The sequence below is a fragment of the Sander vitreus genome, chromosome 2, assembly GCF_031162955.1.
Source record: "Sander vitreus isolate 19-12246 chromosome 2, sanVit1, whole genome shotgun sequence".
Classification (NCBI taxonomy): Eukaryota; Metazoa; Chordata; class Actinopteri; order Perciformes; family Percidae; genus Sander; species Sander vitreus.
The window spans coordinates 15068924-15087100 of record NC_135856.1 but is presented as its reverse complement, the minus strand read 5'-3'; the positions used below and the strand labels follow the sequence as shown (position 1 = coordinate 15087100).

Sequence of the window (18177 nt, the reverse complement as noted above, 5' to 3'; positions counted from 1 at the left end):
TATCCTTGAAAATATCTATAGGTTATATTTGCAACCAGCATGCTTGTGTACACTGGGTGGAGTGTTGCCCATTATTTGTCATTTGATATCAGTTGAGGAACACACCCTATCTCCTGACACACTTATGGGAATGGACAGGTGAATACAATGGGAAGCTTCCATTAAAAAGGGAGGTAGTCCATGCTCTTTAACCATTATAATTTAAATTTATTGATATTTAATTCTTCATAAAATATCGAACAAAATTGAGTTTAAAGTCAACAGTGTCAAGGATAGCCTATGAGTAATACAGAATCCAATTAATTTTTGTAAATAGCATTGCACCATGTCCCAGTTTCCCTAATAACACAATAATATTAAAGATACACTGCATTTATATTCTCTGTTTAAAATGAAATCAAAAAAGCATCTGCCCACATCAGACATGTTTGGTAAACAAAGGCAACACAGCAGCAATCATTTTGGCTAGACAGAAAGCGTTGCAGTAGAAGACTTTTCCTGAGTCAAAATGTACATTGTAATTAATGTATGGATTTCCCATTAACTAATAGTACAGTAGTAGTAGTTTTACCACCCACATCACTCCACAGAACAGATAACTCCAACTATGTTGTAAACATATCTAGAATTTGGCATATCTTGCAGTAGAGTTGTAACCAGACTCTTTGGAGGAGGCAGGCAGCATCAGTAAGCCTGACTTTGGGTCTTTCTTACAGCGATCCAAAGCTTGTTTGTAGCTGATCTTCTCCTTTGTGATTGGGTCTACAATATCCTTGATGTAGGTTGTCTCGGCCTGCAGCTCTCTCATCATTGTGCTGTCGATCATTTTGGTCCCAATGGCATCAAAGATGCTCACTCTGCGGCCGGTTTTGGGATTGACAAGCCCTCCCGTAAGGTGCTGTGCCTCCATGTAGCGAGTGGCAGTGTCCTTCGGCATCCAGCCTTTCTGAACAGCTTCTCCCACAGACAAACACTCTTTGGTCATGGGGTCTTCAACACCAGTAAAGGCCTTTTGTGCATTGAGTAGTCTCTGGAGTTGACTGTCCTCAATGAGGCCCTTGGTTGCTGCCTTGTGAACTGTGTATCTCTGATTGTTGCTGATGTCAATGATGCCGCCTGTTGATGCCTGAGCCTCCAGAAGTTTTTGGGCCGTGGTGGGGTCAATCAGTTTACGCATGGTGGCGCTGCGTATTGTAAAGCAGGTGTCAGTGTTTGTATCTATTATTCCAGCAACTGGGTAGATTTCTTGAGCAGTGGAGTGGTCTACAGGGGCTGTTTTCATTTGTGTGGTGGTGGACTTGGGAATGATTGAGTTGAACTGTTGCTTCTTATTGTCACCTGCAACCAGCAAGGCAAACTCTGAGATGGGAATCTTGCCTGTTTTGTACTGTTGTAGATCATACTCTGTCAGCCGGCCTTGCTTCAGGGCTTCTTTGATTGAGTACTGCTTTCCACTCTTGCGATCCTGCAGTACAGATGTCTCCCCATCAGGTCCAAGGGAGGTAATTTCCTCCCAGTCACACTCCAGCTCCTGCAGATGAATGTACTGTTGACGATCAATCAGGCCCTGCAGGTAGGCATCATAAGGGGACATGTCTTTGCCTGTTTCTGGATCCAGAATGGTGATTTTGGTGGAGACATTGGTCTCTTTGGTCCTTGTCTCTGCCTGCTCCTCTTTCTGCACATTCACCAGAAGCTCCCGGATGATGCTGTCTCGCTGATGGATCTTGTCTTTTTCGTCCAGGATCTCCCTCTCCAGACGCTGAGTGCCAGACTCCATTTTAAGGCTCATCTGCTTGCTCATCTGTGTTCTCTCACTCATTAGCCTGCTCTGCTGCTGGAAAGACAAGCTGATGTCGTGTCTCGAGGCCTCGAATGTCCTGAGCTCCCGAGTGAGGTTCTCGTTCTCCCTCTGTAAGGCATCTCTTTTCAAAGTAAGGGTCGTTTCTTCTCTTGAAGAGCTGGATTTGCTGCCTATCAGAAGGTTAATTTTATCATTGAGATGTCTGATTTCATCTTCCAGGTCCTGTCTGGTAAATTTATGCTGAGACACCTGTTCCCTCAGGCGATCCCTCTCTGCTTCAACGGCCTGGTCTTTCTCAACACGGACAACCTCTTTGTACACTGTCCTCTCACCAGACTTCTCCTTCTGCAGGATCTCAATCTTTAGGGTGATGTTACGGATGTCTCTCTGGAGACGCAGTATATCGCTGGTTTCCTTGTCCATGTCTGACCGAAGACCGTTTGTCATCCTCTCCAGTTTTGGGTCTCTTTCAACCTTCAGCACCTCCTCGACAACAATACTTTCCTCAACAGGCGGTGGGGCGTTTTCCAGTTGTGTGATGCGAAGTCGGATCTCTCTGAGTTCAAACTCGGCTTGAACCCTCTTTTGGTGCTCATCACTCTCTCTAAGGATCCTCTCTTGCTCTTCCACCTTTGTTCTTAGCTGCTGCAACTCTAGGTCTACTTGACGGCGGGTCTGTACTTCCTCATCTAGTTTCCTGCTGAGCCTATCATGCTCGACCATCTGCCTTGGGTCCTTCTCTAAACGCAAAACCTCCTGCACAACCACTTTCTCCTCAGGCTTCTGTCTCTCCAACAGGATGTATTTGTTTTGCAGATCAAACACCATCTCCTCAATGCTTCGCCGCAGCTGTGCCCCCTCCCGCACATCTCTTCTCAAGCGATCAGCCTCTTTCTCCAGCAGAGGATCAGGTTCATACTTGATGACTTCTCTGGTGAGGACTTTCGTCTCTATCTTGGACTTTTCAGCCTTCCATTCATCTCTTTCTCTCCTGAGCAGACTCACCTTGTCTAGGAGGGAGTTGTAAGTTGTGTGTAAATGGTTCACCTGATCATTTAGCCTCTGAATCTCTCTCTCATTTTCAGGGCTTCTTTCCTCCTTAACAACTTCTTGTAAAACTTCCTTTATCTCTACCTTTGGCTTCTCAGAACGAATAATATTCACATTAGTCGTGACATGGGTGATTTCCCTCTCTAGATCAGAGCGATTCTTGTTGGTGTCTTGTATGTCTTTCCTGAGCCGCATTATCTCCACCTCTGTGCTTGGGTCTATCCGGTAGATCTCATTAACAATTTCCTTCACCTCAATTTTTGATTTCCAGCCTTGAACTTCTTGGTAGCGGCTGTGGAGCTCCATCACCTCTTTGGACAAAGAGTTGTTTTCAATCCTCTCTTCCTCTATGCTTGTTCGAATCCTCTTAGAGTCAGCGATGAGGTCAGGGTCTTGTTCAATCTTTTTCACTTCCTTAGTGATGATTTTAGGCTTAATGTTAGGAATCAGTCTCTCAAGTGCATTAATCTGGCTCCTTGTCTGGAAGATTTCATCATTGATGAGCTTGATCTGGTTGTTCTCCTCAGAAATTTCTGTGTCAAATGTTTGCACTGCTCTCAACATCTCCGGGTCCTGTTCCACTTTCAGCACTTCCTTCTTAACCACCCTCTCTTTGATGGTTGGTCTCTTCTGCGCGAGAATCTGGACTTCTGTCTTCATCTGAATATGTTCCCCATCTCTCACTCGAATTTCATCTCTCATCCTTCTTATCTCGTCTCTGATCTTAACGGCCTCTACGTCAAGCTGGGGATCTCTCTCAAACTCTGTCACCTCTCTGGTCACCAGTTTGGGTTTAGTGGATTTGAGGGTTTCCTCCAGGATAGTGATTTTTTTGGTAAACACCTCAACCTCAGTGTGGATGGTGCTACGTCTCAGGGACTCTTCATGCAGTGTGTTCTGCAGATCAGCTAAATCCCTTTCCAGTTTTGGGTCGCGGTAGTACTGCAGTACTTCTTTTTCCTCAAGGCGCTCCACTCCTCTGCGACTCTTCAGCGACATCATTCTATCTTTAAAGGTTCTCAGGTCTGCCTCGGCATGAGTTTTCCTCTCTTTTTCTTCGTCCAGCTCTTTTAAAAGACTGCTTAGCTCAAAAGAACTCTTTTGCTGGCTTTCAAGCTGCACTTGTTGCTGTGCCACCATTTGGACTTTCTCTTCAGTCTGCAGCAGGAAAAGCAAATGAATTAAATGACAATAAGTTGTCAAGTTATGTGTTTTGTGACATACCTTTAGGTAGTTATATGGAAACCATAGCTTATGGTTAAGAGGTCATATAAATGATGCTTCTTATTCATGACCTGTTTTCTTACTTGTGAAATGAGATTCTTAGCCAGGCCCAACTGTTTTTGGCGTTGGGTGTTTTCAGCTGTTGCTTGAGCGTAACGGTTGACCAGATCCTTTTCCTGTAATAAACAAGAGACGGCACAAACCATCAGCCATCTTGATCTTTTAATGATTGTAACAAATTTAGATTATGTTAAAAACGTAGGAGATTAAATGTTACCTCTTTCTGAACAGCGTCAGCTAGTGTGAGCATACGGGGTTTTGTGGCAACAGTGGCTCCAGCATCCTCAAGTGTACTGTTGTATTTGTAGACGTTGGCCTCGTATTCCTGCACAGACGTGAATAATTAGGCTTTGAGCACAAAATCATATATTCAGTTAATCAAGTATGCTTGTTTTCCCATTTGTGGACTATTTGCAAATGTGTTTTTTTATTGGAAAAAATAATGCCTGTGTATATATGCCTAGAATCACCAACACACTCTCTTGCTAATATGTTATAGCATTGTATTATAATCCATTTGAGTCTTACATTGAGTAGACTCTGCAGGTCTTGAGACAGGTCAGTCACTCTGTCCATGTCATCTCCCTTCCTCTTCAGATCATCCATCACTCTCTGTGGTAAAACGTTTAACATATGTTAATCACTGTGAGTTATTAATATCATCTATCATTTAATACTATCAGATTTTCTTAATTACAGATTTACATAGAGCAAAGCATAGGTGTACATAAATCACAGCCTTACCTCTTGGGAGCTCTGCCTGGCAGTGACCTGAGACAGGTCATCTTTGAAGTTAATCTGGTTTTGCGGCAGGTTGTCCAGGAAGGACTTCAAGGATTTGGACGTGCTCTGGAACTCCTGGTTCTTGGTTGCAGCTTCTTGTAAGATGTTTTCTCTGAGAGAATTTATTGATATGACATCAAAGTGAACAATTGACTTTTTAAAGGCTCTGCATCATGGTACTTTCACATTCAAAGGGTTTGTTTTCTTTTCTGCCTTTTCCTATTATCATTTTTATATCTGTGATACAATTAGCACAAACCTTTGCCTGACCACATCATATCAGTGTATACTGCTACATCTCAAATCATGTATAATAGTGTATGTTTGAGTCTATGCATAGTAGTAAAGTTGTATACACTATAGTGCATGCAAACTCGTCAAAGTGTATCCCTGTTGTTCATTTGAATGCTTTGTATAGGGTTGAAGAGTCTGGATTTCACAAAATAAAGCAAATATTAGAGAAAAATGTCATATACTGTATAGGTTTTTCTTTTTGTTCGTTCCTATCCTTTTAATCATCATTTATTTTGATTTCCTGTGGGGATCCCGATCTGATTTGACCTGATTTGATCACAGTCTGATTCTCACCTCTCCTTCAGCTGGTTGGCCACGTTACCGTAGCGGGTCTGCAGCTGCTTGACCTCTGTTTTCTGGCGCCGGATGTCAGGGCAGTACTCCTGGTAGCCCTGCTGCAGAGAACTGCACAGCTGCTCTGTGGTCTCCAGATCCTGACTCAGCTTCTTCATGTCATCCTGAGCTGCTGCCACAGACCTTCGCTGGTACTGAATACAGCAAAGGAGACATGTTATTTAAAATCTGTCAAAGTTAAATTGAATCTATGAAAAAGAGAACCGCCTTTTATGTGGCAGAGGTACGGTTTTAAATGCAGACTTTCTCACCTGAATGTCCTCAGCGCGGGCTTGGACTGCATTTGGCACATCAGGGATTGAACCATCTTCACTCAGCTTTTTCTCAAACCCAGAGACAAGACCGTCCACCTTCTTAATCTGACTCTCCAGGTTGAGAGATGCATTTGCTCTAAAAAAAAAAAAAGGTGAATGTAATTATAAGTGTACTGAGGTTATTTAGTTCGGTAGCACAGCTCGACAAAGACAGATGAACGCCTAAAAAAAAAAGACAGGTGTTAATGTTTTTTTTAAATCATTTATTGTGTTCTTCAAGTAAAAAACTTATAATTTGCAATTTTAAAACAGGGACAACCATATTTTCATTGAATACAAAACCCTTTACAATGTCGCTGCATAAATGCAACTTCCCAAACAAAACATACACTTACTTCTTGGTGTAGAGGTCAGCAAGTGCTGCAATGCGGTCCTGCTTGTTGTTGGCAGCACTCAGTTTGAGCGGCAGTGCAGAAGAGGTACTGTTGGCATCTTTGGACAGCAGGGACTGCAGGTCAGCCTGAGCTGTCAGCTTCTGCTGCTCCAGAGCCTTCAGAGCCCTGGCAGCATCCTATAAAGGACAAATGTAAATACTTCAGATACTTGCACTCATATACTGTAGGGTTAAATATCAGACATCATATCTTGGATATATATACTATGGAAGCTTTTCCATAGTTTCTACAATATTATCACCCAGGGTATTCGCGGATGCTTAAAAGACACATGGTTTATGACATTTGGTAAATTAGTGGTATTTAACCTAAATCTAAAGAGTTGACAGAAAGAATGAAGGCATTAAAAACAGTAACAATCTTAGCTCCAATGAATAAAGACTAAATGAATAACACAGATGCCACAGTTGTCTGTGACTTTATTCCTCTCACCTCCTGTTCCCTTAGCCTCTTGGCCAGATCTCCAGCCGGGTCGGTGCGGCTCAGCGGGGCTCGCAGGCGGCTCAGCAGGTTCTTCTCAGCACTGGCCAGGTCACTGTCCAGATTGTCTAGCTGCTTAGCCAGGGCTGCCGCTTTGGGATCCAGTGGGGCAGAAGACACTGGGGCTGAATAAGGAAACAGGGATTGATTGCCTGATCTGATTGTGGCCTTAAAATGAAAAACTCTTCGTGCAACTGGCCGTAAATGATCATTGTGGTTTATAGAACCTATAAATATCCTAATTCTAAGGCATCGTTGGCCTTAGAATTAGGATATTTAAGGATGTAATTGATAGACTTACTGACCTGATTGTTGGGACCTGGAGACCTCGGATTTTTGATTCTTTAGTGATGCCACCAGAGCAGCTCTTCTCTTTTTGATGTCGGTCAGTTCACCACCCAACCTAATGAATTGAAAAAAGGTGAATAGAAACAGTATTACCAGCATATTCTTACATTGTTTGTTGTAGCTGCATAATAACACAACCTTGCATTACTTACAGGTCCACTTTGTCAATGGCCTCTGGATCAGGTGGAGCGATATGGAAGCAAACTCCCGGGAAGGTTCTTGTTGCCCCACTAGTGGAGGTAACGTTCCAGTTCTCGTCTGAGTTAGATTTCAGGGTGAACTTCTCGCCTCTTTCCAGAGAATCCTAGATGATAATAATAAATAAAACACATGTCCAAAAAGTTTAGACAAGGAACATTGGTATGTGTTGTTTGTCTGTTGTTTCTACCTTTTCTCTGTTCTATGACTACAATTTAAAGTTAAGAAGCTTCACCTTATCTGACTCCCAGTCACACAGGGCCTCCACTGTGATGGTTCTGTTGGGGGTGCTGCGTCGTAGCTTCAGAGGAGCGATGGTGGTGCTGCGTCTCCTCAGGTCTGCCAGCAGCTGTTCGCTGTTCTGTACAGCCTTCTCCTCGGCCTGGTGGGAAACAGAGAGAGAGAGAGATATCTTAGAAATACTCATCTCATGGTAGATTGCAACAAATCCTCTTCCATCTTAAACATCCTCCTAGAATTAAGACTCAATCACAAATGTATCTCTAATAATAGTTTAATGCACTTTGTGTGCTTAGAGTGTCCAAAACAATATACAAATAGATTATATAATGTATCTACTTCTGTTTTTTTTTTAAACTGGGATACCTGATAAATGTTTTGTTAGTTTAAACTGCGGTAGAAACCCACTAAGCTTGACTTCTTTTAGTAAATTAAACTCTTTTAAATTGAGGGGAGGTAACGAGATTCACAGCTAAATAAAAGCAAACAAACACATACAAACTTCTTAAAAGAAAATGAACAGGGGAATTACTAAAAGAAAGAATGTGGCATTATTTACTGGTGGGTGTGTACTGTAGTATCTTGTTCATATTTATTATGTGGTGTATACATTGTTTATTGTATTCTATTCTATATACAAGGGACCACAGATGAATTAATGACTAATTAAATAAAATAGTGATAATATAAAAAATGGGACACGCTGAAACTCTAAATGAGCTGCAGCCGAGCCGCGCCTGATTAAACCACGCTTTAGATAAAGTTGTAGGAAAAAAACAAGCATGCGCTAATAATAATAATAATAATAATTATTATTATTATTATTATTATAATCAAATAATAAACCTACTTTAGATGTTGTCCTATGTGTACTTTTTCTGCTTCAAAACTAAGAACCATCACTTCTTCGAATAACTATTTACAATAAGAGAAGTGTTTGTTACAGGGTTTTTTTCCCCACAGGGAGGTGCAAGTTGGATTTCTTATGTGTATCAACTTGCAGTCCTTGCTTCTGTCTCTGTATTAATAACTATAAGTGATTAGGTTCCTCTCTACCTCGAGCTGCAGCAGTGTCTCTGAGTTGCTCTTCTTGCTAATGGATTTGGGGTCCAGGCTGTTGTTGAGTTTGGTCAGCATCTCTGACAGCTGCTCAGTCTCCATTTGGTACTGGAAAATAGCACAAAAACATGTTTTTTGTATAAAACCTGAATGTGTCACCCAACAGAGAAATGTAATCAGTGCATGACAAAGAGATAAAAAGTGCACATAAACTTGGATTAAATGCAGAATGTGGTGTATAGTGTCCCATATTTACCCTTTTGTAGTCCTCCACATTGTCCAGGTGTGTCTCTTGACAAATGCAGATGTTGAGGAATTTCTGCCACTCGTTTCGAACAGCATCTCTCTGAGCCTGGAGATGTAACGTAATGAGTTAACCTGGATTTAAGTGGCTTTCAAATGAGTTTAAAAGGTTAAAGTTCATGAAATGTTTTCAAAGTATTGTCTTTGCTGTTGAAAGCAATGTCTTCAGGGTAATGAGACTTACCTCTATTGTGTCTTTGGCAGGGTGCTTCAGTCCAATAAGTCTTTCTCCTTCGTCCTGGAGTTTGTTCACCTCGCTCTCGTGGGACAGCAGGCTGTTGTTCTTAAAGTTCTGTTTGAGATCAAATCAAAATGGGGTTATTTACGGTTATACCCAGGTGCAGAACAAATAACTCAGTTTGGACCATTCTAGACAAGCAACACCATCCTATTCAAACTTATGTTGTTTCACTGTTTTTGGTTAACAACCCGTCAGTCCCTACCTCATACTGCCTGCGGACGTCAGGTGGGTCCACCATGCGGTCACTCCAGTCCTGCTTTTTGATCTTATTTTGTTCTTCCCCCAGGAAGGCCAGTTCCTTGTTGCAGGTGTTCATGTATTCGTACAGGCTGTTCAGGTAGTGGCGACGCCATTTGGAGTTGTCCTGGGAGAAAATAAATAAAACTCAATAAAACATCGAAACAAGTTCCAGAAGTATAAATGTTTATATTAAAATCAATTAGTATTTTTGAAAGTTTTTGGCTCCTCTAATTTTATGTTTTTTTTTCTTTTTCTTGTTGAAATTACAAAAAAATATCAGTTAGGAAGAAGAAGCAAATAGCTCAAAATGTGTTTTGTTATTTGGACATTTTATTAACCAAGATGCTATAACAAAGAATGAATTCTGATACATGAGCAAAAGAAAAACAAACTTTAAAATAAATGTTGACTCATTGTCTTTATAGGCAAGACTTTTCATCATAAAACTCAAAAATAAAACTCAACTCACCAGTAGATTGTTGTACTGCTTCTTCAGTTCTACATATTTCTCCTAAGAGACAAGATAACAACATACCGTATAAGCTGCTAGAAACAGTTTTTCATTAGGATTAAAGAAGGCAAGCAGGGCTTTAAATGTTTTTGATCAGCTGCTGTGGTGAACGCAAAGTGCTCAAAGTGCAAGTGAAGACACCCAGAAGATGTGTTTTGGTAATGTGTGTTCACCTTGCTGCCTGCAGAGCTGACGCAGAGCTGCGAGTTGTAGGCCTCGATCTCTTTGTGCAGGATGTTGTGAGCAGCGACCTGCTTCTCCAGGTCGGCCATGGTGGGGCCGTACTCCTCCACGTTCACCAGTTTCTGAGTGCACAGACACCAGAAGAATACAGTTAATGGTATGTAGAGACAAAATAACCACCAAACAAACCTGACAGACTGAGCACTCTTTAGTAAGTTGTGTTTTATAGCTCGCTCAGCTCTGGTTAATGTGTTTATTACACGGTAGGTAGAGACTGAAAAGCATAGTTTATAGATTGAAATCTAGCGCAAGATGTTTGTAGGAAAGCAACTGGTATGTACTGCATGTAGAGCAACATTTGATGCACTATTGTGTTCCAACAAGTTTAAAGGATAAGGCTATTTTTTTTCTATAGTTTTCTTGTTGTCAACCAATCCCATAAAAAAAAAAAAAAAAAAACAAGTCAACGTCTCTCAGTACTTTCTGACTTCCCTGTTCTGTCTGTGGCTCTCTGTCCGAAGCCCATTTGTTCCTGAAGATGTAAATCTTTAGATGATAGTTCAGAAATATATAGTTTCATCTTAAGAAAAAGCATAGTAATTTTCCTACAACAGCTGGGCAGCTGTAGTTTTTAGCAAACATGGCTAAAACGGGAATAAAAAGTGCTGTTCTTAGGGACTATTTTCAGCGGCAGATTAATACACATTTGGCATGCCAATAAGTATTTACAGCAGCAGGACATGGGATTCAAAATAAACTCCAGTTGTGGCCGGGTTAGCTCAGTTGGTAGAGCAGACACACATATATAGAGGTGTATGCCTCAACGCAGAAGGTCCAGGCTTCGAGTCCGACCTGAGACGATTTCCTGCATGTCACCCCCCTCTCTCTCTTTTCCCTTTCATATCTAGCTGTTCTTTCCATTAAAGGCTGAAATGCCCCAAAACTTTTTTTAAAAACAAAATAAAAAATAAATTACTCCAGTTTATCGTAATGAAGGAACATGTCCCCCAGTGAACAATGGAGCTCTGTGGAACAGAGGAACAAGATATATCAGGATTTGGTTACGCAGGCAATAGGCCTACATGTTACTAGCACCATTGTTGGTTTTGGTCTTTTCATGGCATTAGTTGACAATAGGAAACATAAAATACTGCCAACATTATCCTTTAAAGATTAACATAAATCCTGGATCTTTAGAGAGTTTTTAAGCAGACTGTCCCGAATGTATAGTGTTAGGATACGTACTTGCTTCTGGTTTAAAACAGGCCCCCAGTCAATCCTGGGCATCAGCGACACATCGTCAACCTGCTCGTAGATGTCTCGGTAGAAGGCGCAGTCCTTCAACCAGCGCTCATGGAGGTGGAGGACACTGGAGTCACAAGAGGGCAGAGGAGACACAAAGAAACAAATTTATTGAGACCCAAAGTATGAAATACATTCTGAAATAATCATACAAATAAATGCAAACTAAATAATATAAACAAAGAATTGTGAATTAATCACAACAAAAAATATTTTCACTATAACAGTTGATGAACAAATGATCATGAAAGGAATCTGTTAAAGGAATTTGTTTAATTTCAACTAATTTTAATATAATAACTAATTGTTTTAATTGTAAACCATCTTGCATGCTGTCAGTCTTTTAAACCTTCAAAAAAAAAAGGTCTGAGGGGCTCCACACTTCTCTCCATTATGCAGCTATGTTGTGATTCCTTTGTGTTGCATTTATTCTGTCCCAACTCACTCGCTCTCTATCTCTCTGGCCTGTGGGTAGTTGGACTTCTTGGCTTTGTCAACATCCAGGAAGAGATCCTTAAGAAGTTCCTCAGCCTCGCCCAGCTTGTCTGATATCTCAGTCTGGTGCTTGAAGGGCAGGTCGTTCTTGTCATTTTCAGCGTCCTGGTGGAAGTAGACAACAGTTAGGGTGATTACTTTTACAGAGGGCTGCCAGTAAAAGTGATTTTTGCTTGAGTTTGAGTGTTTGTTCTCACCACAGCCAGCAGCTCTTCGGACCGGAGGATGTCTTTCTCCACCGTGTCGGCATTCTTTTGCATCTGGGCAATCAGCAAGGCCAAGTTGCTGACCTGGGTCCTGCAGGGTGAGGAAAAGGAGTCAAAAAAAGGGCACAGATGAAGCCACAAACACAGATCAGATTGTGTTATCGAGAGGCAGCTCAGTATTTCACCCTCTCATGCTCCACAAGCCCTCTCACAGGCCCAAAGTCTGTAGCTGAGAGACTGACACTCACTAGCAGACGTGGCTATAGGATGTCCTTTTAGTTGGCCCACATGTTTCATTCTTAGTCACTGACTCTTGGTGATAGACAATCATCTCATTGATCATAAATATTGACAACAAAACAGCTTGTAAATTTAAATGGACTTCAGGTAGATATAGCTAAAAGACAAGAAACATTTTCTCAGTAAACTGGTTTACTGGCAGTAAAGTTTTGAACGACAGACGATCAAAGGAGGTGGAGATTCTACTGGCTGACAATGAGAGATGAACTACACCCATAAAACTAAATAAGAGGTCTATGTGTGATTTGGAACCTAAGGATTTGAATAAAGATAACACAGGATGATGTTACAATATAATATTACATTTTTTTTGTGTAAGAGGTTTTGTGGTAACTGCATGGCGAGTAAGTGATCAATTATGGGGCATGCAAATCAAATCAAATCATCTGCAAACAGATGAGAAATCCAACAAGTTTAAACCAGGGAGGACCATAAAGGAGCTTTGTAAAGTTTTGATTGTAGTGAACTTTGGGGTCATATGGAAAGTACTCACTCAGTAGTGTTGTTTTCTCTGTCCTCTCACTCACAGTAAATCAAGTTTTTATATTGCATTCCATTTAAAGAGAAACTTGCAGGTTGCATTTCTTACTGTATTCAATAATATGTCTGTCCAAATGTCCAATGTCTCCACTTTGAGACGTAAAAAAAAAAAAACGAGTCCAGATATTACTGTGTGTTTTTGATATTTCTTACCACACATTAATTCACCTGCAAGGTGCTCGCAAACACCAGGGGTGGCTTGTTACTCTTTATTTCCTTTTGTAATGCCCTTTAAGTCTGAGAAACATCCTCATAACATGTAGCATTTACACTCCAAAATCAGATTCACATCAGTTGGGAAAAGGTCAGCTGCAAAAAAACTACACACGTATCATAAATCATTCAAAATGACAGTGACAAGACATTTTACATGTTGAACTTTTGTTCTTCTCCCTGAGAGTTTAGTTACTTTGTTTACTTAAACCTCTGAAATAACGCTGATAAGTAACACCGAACCAAAGAATGTTGGCGAGGACCTCGCTGGTTAATTGACCCACATACCAACGCTACCTCGGAGTGCAATGTCGTGTCTCTCTGGGGAGAAAACAAGCAAATGTCATATTTATAAGGCAGTTCCGCACAGCTTTTTAATGTCGACAGAGGAATGCAGTGTTCCTCTTCCTGCACTGACTCACTGAGCTGCGAGCTGATCTGGTTCTGCAGCCGCTCTGACAATGGCTTCCCTCTTCCTGCTCACTCAGCAGGAGAGACAGGTATGTGCCACACACATAGTATGCATAGTACACACAATCATTCCTCAACTTTCCCATTGTCAGCCAAAGAAACACTTTTGCTGTTGCTTAAACCAACTGTGACACAGCCTTAAAGACAAAGACAATGATGACAAGGGCCCATAAAAGAAAGCAGAGCATGGATTAATGGAGCAGTATGATCATTTGATCTACATGCTTTTAACCAACTGTCCTTTCTAATGGTGTCTGATACTTTTCTGACTTAATTTTATCGTTAATTTTGATCGTTCATCTATGTGAGGGAGGGGAGGTTGTTGACATCATGAGTGGAATGAGTGAGTGAAGTGAGGGTTGTCTCCTTTAACTGTCAAGTGGAAGTACACTTTTTCTCATTAACGAATGGCCATAGCAGAATAGCTCGACAGTTAACAGCTTTGGCTGATTTGATTTGAAAGTAGGATAACTGGATAACCCACATGAATTAGAAGGGCTTGCCTTTTCGAGTTAGTTGCAAAATCACAAAAAACTTGCAACACAAACACTCCCCGATTTAGTTATAACGATTAAATCTCCTCCCAGCTCACAGTTTGTATTATGACATTCAATTGTGTTGAATTTTGGGGCTAAAAGGTTGAAAGCAGCTCAAAGTTTAGCAGGTTCAGCACCTCTCACGTCACAAAGAGGAGTTTCATTTAATGTGAATGTGCAAATTAAAAGCTCCATTCTGCCCAAAAACTGCCTACTATAGGAGAACAGTTGACCTTGAATGCAGACAGTTCTCAGCAGCGTACCAGCATCAGTCGCAGACTCAGTGTCTCTATAAATTCACTGTGTCACCAACGGCGCGAGCTGTGATGTAAATGACAAGATACTAACATCAGTGGTATCCGCCCTCAGCTACCAGCACCCGCATGCTTACACTTACACACACACACACAAGTTTGATTATCAATCAACTATTTATGTAGTAAAGTAAAAATGTGAAATATTTGCTGGTTTCAGTGTCTGAAATGTGAGGATTTGCTGCGTTTCTCTGTTTTCTATCATTTCAGTTGACTTAAAAATTAATATTTATGTGTTTTTGACTGTTGGTCAGACAAAACAAAGAATTGCGTGGTGGAAAATCGAGATCTAGATTTGCTGACATTTCATAAACTAAGTGATTAATCATTCATTCTAAAAAACTAATCCAAATATTAATCAACAATGAAAATAATCATTGGTGGCAACACTGTCTTCTTTCATTTAATTGGTGATGGAAATCTCTAAATGTCATGTCCTGTGTCACACGGTAAAATACGGTTGGGAACCAACGCCCACATTAAGAGAAAGAAACCAGCTGAGCAGTACAGACTGCCCAGCCCTCATCACACCTCAGCACACATCCAGGGCAGGGGCAAGGTGAAACCACGTCGCTATGGTAACATCGGACAGGGACAAGAAGGTTACAGATTCTCTCTGGCAGCTGACATACTGCTGGTCCTGTCACATACTGTGTGTGTTAAAGTGGATTTAAAGTCATTATTGTCAATTAAATCAACTCAAGTCAACTAAGGTGACCGTACTAACACAAACACAACCTGTCCTCATCAATCCCCATTTCTTAGATCAGTACAGGACAGAGTTTCGTCCTTTACCTGCAGTGAGATCTGTCTTTTCACATTTTACAAATGACAATAAATGACCATTTGGAACATATTACACATTACATGAACCTTTTTAAAAACTTTTCTCAATCAAGCTGCAAGCAGCCTTCTACCCCCACATCAATCTATATTTTAAACAGCCGCCAGGTCTGACGGGCAGCCACATCACACACACTTCTCAGAGGATAAGTCTTTTGCAAGTTGAAATATGATCCCCAACAACACTGTCAAAAGTCTAAATGTTGGTTCAGATTCGGTGCAAACTGGCCAATGAAGTCACAATTTTGGGGGTTTGGGTGAAGAAGCAGGTTGAGAGGAACTAATAAGATTTGTTCTCTCTGTGATTTTCACCTCTTAGTCGCAAACACATTTTCACTAGTTCCACCTCGTGTTTGCAAAGTAAACCTGACATCAGGGCCCTGTTTAAGCTTTCACCATCATTTTGGATTAACCTTGACATAACTCTTGATGCCCTTCAAACCAGTGAATAAACTGCCAACCCAAACAAACTTTCAACCCAGCCATAATGTAACAGGAAGGGAACCACATCACGCAGAGAGAAAGAGGACACCAGCACGCACAGGAAACATGACAGTCCTCGGCTGGGGAAGAACAGGAGGAGGGGTAACATAACCAAGATACAGTGTCACCAAACACACATTCATTCATACGTGCATTCTATCATAAAGTCCTCTGGATGAAACTCACTTGCTGCTCTTGGCCGTGCCCTTGAGCGTACTGTCCTTAGTGTCCTTTTTCTTAAACATCCTGGAGGTTGTGGAGGGGTCAGGCAGAGATTCCACAAAAATCACTCTCTCTCTCTGTCTCTGTCTCTTACTCCTTCTGTGTCTCTATCTTCCTCACCCTGTGGCTCCCACTCTGTCTCTACTCTCCCTTTGGTTCTTCTCAAACACACTCTCACGTCAGCACAGTGTTTGATGCCGGCAGCCACTCCCAGACAGGTTAACAGGTGTGTCACCGCCCAGACATCCACCTTGCAGAGGAATACTTGAACGACCTGTTCCCTGCACTCCCTCCCTCGGTCTTGCCCTTCCTTTTCATCGGGGCCCTGACACATTCTCAGATCTCTCACAGGGAGCAAGGCCTCTTTGATTACCATAGATGCATAATTCCTGGAGAAGGAGGGACACTCAATTCCTGCTGGGAGTTGTGAACAAAACACTTTTTATTTATACCAATGGAAAACAAACTGACCACTGAATACAGTTGGGAGAAATCAAATTAGAAAGCAATGAGTGATTCCAAATCAAATTTTAGCGCTATTGGGGTGCCCCTTTGTTGCATGTCATTCCCCATCAATCTCTCTCCTCGTTTCCTGTCATCTCCCAACTGTCACTATCTAATAAATCCATGAAATGCCCCCAATTTGAATCAAGCTTCATTGATTGATACAGTAATAGTATATATCTCTGAAAATAACAGATTCATTCATATAACATTTCATGCACAAACAGATAAACAGGTAAATAGCAGATAAAAAAAAATAAAAAATAGTTTCAGGAAACATACAAGCCTTCCTCCTTTCAACTTCATAAAGCATTAGATTGTAGCAAACCTTTCCGTTTTTAATTATTTTATCCACACTTTAATAACCTGTTAGATGTACAATTCAATTATAAAAAAAAAAGGAAAAGGAGGGTGGGTGTGCTAACAAGAAACACCCCTTGCAACATATACCATCATATTATTTACCCATCGTAAGCATCACCACCCAACATTAGAGCGTCTCCTTTAATCAAGTAGAATTTCTTCTAGTCCTATACAATGTGCCATACTTTTTTAAACCAGACACTAATGTTAGGCTTATTAGTTAGCTTTGTGGTTGTCTTCATATATTCTTTTATTCCACCATGTGGTAACTGTTTACTTTAATCCACAAAGATGAACCTGCGATATAGTGGCTGGATTCAAAACCCTCTTAAATGGGCTTTAGCAGGCTAACACAATTTAACTTAAATACATGTATATAGTTCTTCTATTCAACAAGTTTTAATTGTACATGTAATTTGGTTTGGGTATAATTGGATTGTCACAGCATTTTATTAATATTACTTTCAGCTTTACATTTTAAGTCTACTTTTGATTTTTACTTGCTCTGTTCACACCCAACTTCACCCTGACAGATAAACCCAATGCTACGAACACAGTGTTTACAGTCAACGATGCAAAGGTGTCTGATAACCAGTGGGCCAGAAAGAAACTTTGTAGAAATGCATGTAATAATAATGTTAATGATAACAGACGGCTCCATACACTGCACAGTCCCATGTGTAGCATCTACAGTCATTTAGGATCAGGGCGTGTCTTTGCAGCATATCAACAAAAGGAAATCATGGCGAGGAATGCAGCTGGGCAGCTTTGTTTGCAGCAGGGAACAGCACAGGGAGCACACATTTTTTAAACAGGCCAGTCTCTCTCTCTTTCTGGGTGCGTCCACCTGTCTGGAAAAACAGATACTCATTCAGTAGCTCAGAGATATATGTGGATCCATTTTCAGCTCCTAAATACAACACAAACAGCTTTTTATATATTTTTGTCCTTTAATGAGACAGAGAAATATTTTGAGCTAAACCTGGGAGAAGCTACTGTATATGGATCCTGTTTTAATAATACCAAAACAACATTTAAATGGTTGACCAAAAAAATCTCATCACAAGGTCCATTTAGTTGATCTAGCAGATGGAGTTTGCCCAGTTAAGAAACTGGTCGGCGATGTCACTGGAGGTCAAATCTGCCTATTTAAAAAGAGATAAAATGATCTTGAGGATGTCATTGGACAGTTTACATGACATTAAACATGGCAGGGAATAGCTGCATACCTCCAAATTCCTTACAGTTGAGCTGAGGAAACAACAGTGGGTGAGGGTGTGTCAGTCTCATTCACCAAACTACAC

At 41.0% G+C, this 18177-nt stretch overlaps 1 protein-coding gene across 1 annotated transcript; it reads right to left on the bottom strand.

The window, feature by feature from the left end:
- Positions 1 to 186: 186 nt before the first annotated feature.
- Positions 187 to 16178, bottom strand: evpla (envoplakin a). The gene is made up of 22 exons (XM_078279619.1): positions 15971 to 16178; positions 12076 to 12175; positions 11829 to 11983; positions 11327 to 11450; positions 10072 to 10203; positions 9857 to 9898; positions 9350 to 9511; positions 9091 to 9198; positions 8860 to 8955; positions 8601 to 8711; positions 7540 to 7686; positions 7259 to 7410; positions 7064 to 7161; positions 6711 to 6883; positions 6219 to 6394; positions 5821 to 5959; positions 5510 to 5703; positions 4883 to 5033; positions 4667 to 4750; positions 4356 to 4463; positions 4162 to 4254; positions 187 to 4012 (listed from the first exon to the last, which is right to left on the bottom strand). Exons 1-22 carry the CDS (start codon positions 16027 to 16029, stop codon positions 623 to 625), a joined length of 5994 nt encoding a protein of 1997 aa, XP_078135745.1. The 5' UTR covers positions 16030 to 16178; the 3' UTR covers positions 187 to 622.
- Between the last annotated feature and the right edge of the window lie 1999 nt (positions 16179 to 18177).

Coding starts and splice junctions, on each gene's coding strand:
- evpla (XM_078279619.1), bottom strand. CDS start 16,029: ATGTTTAAGAAAAAGGACACTAAGGACAGTACGCTCAAGGGCACGGCC. Junction 8,956..9,090: donor CTGCCAAAGACACAATAGAG/GTAAGTCTCATT, acceptor TTACATCTCCAG/GCTCAGAGAGATGCTGTTCG. Junction 4,255..4,355: donor CTGACGCTGTTCAGAAAGAG/GTAACATTTAAT, acceptor TGTTTATTACAG/GAAAAGGATCTGGTCAACCG.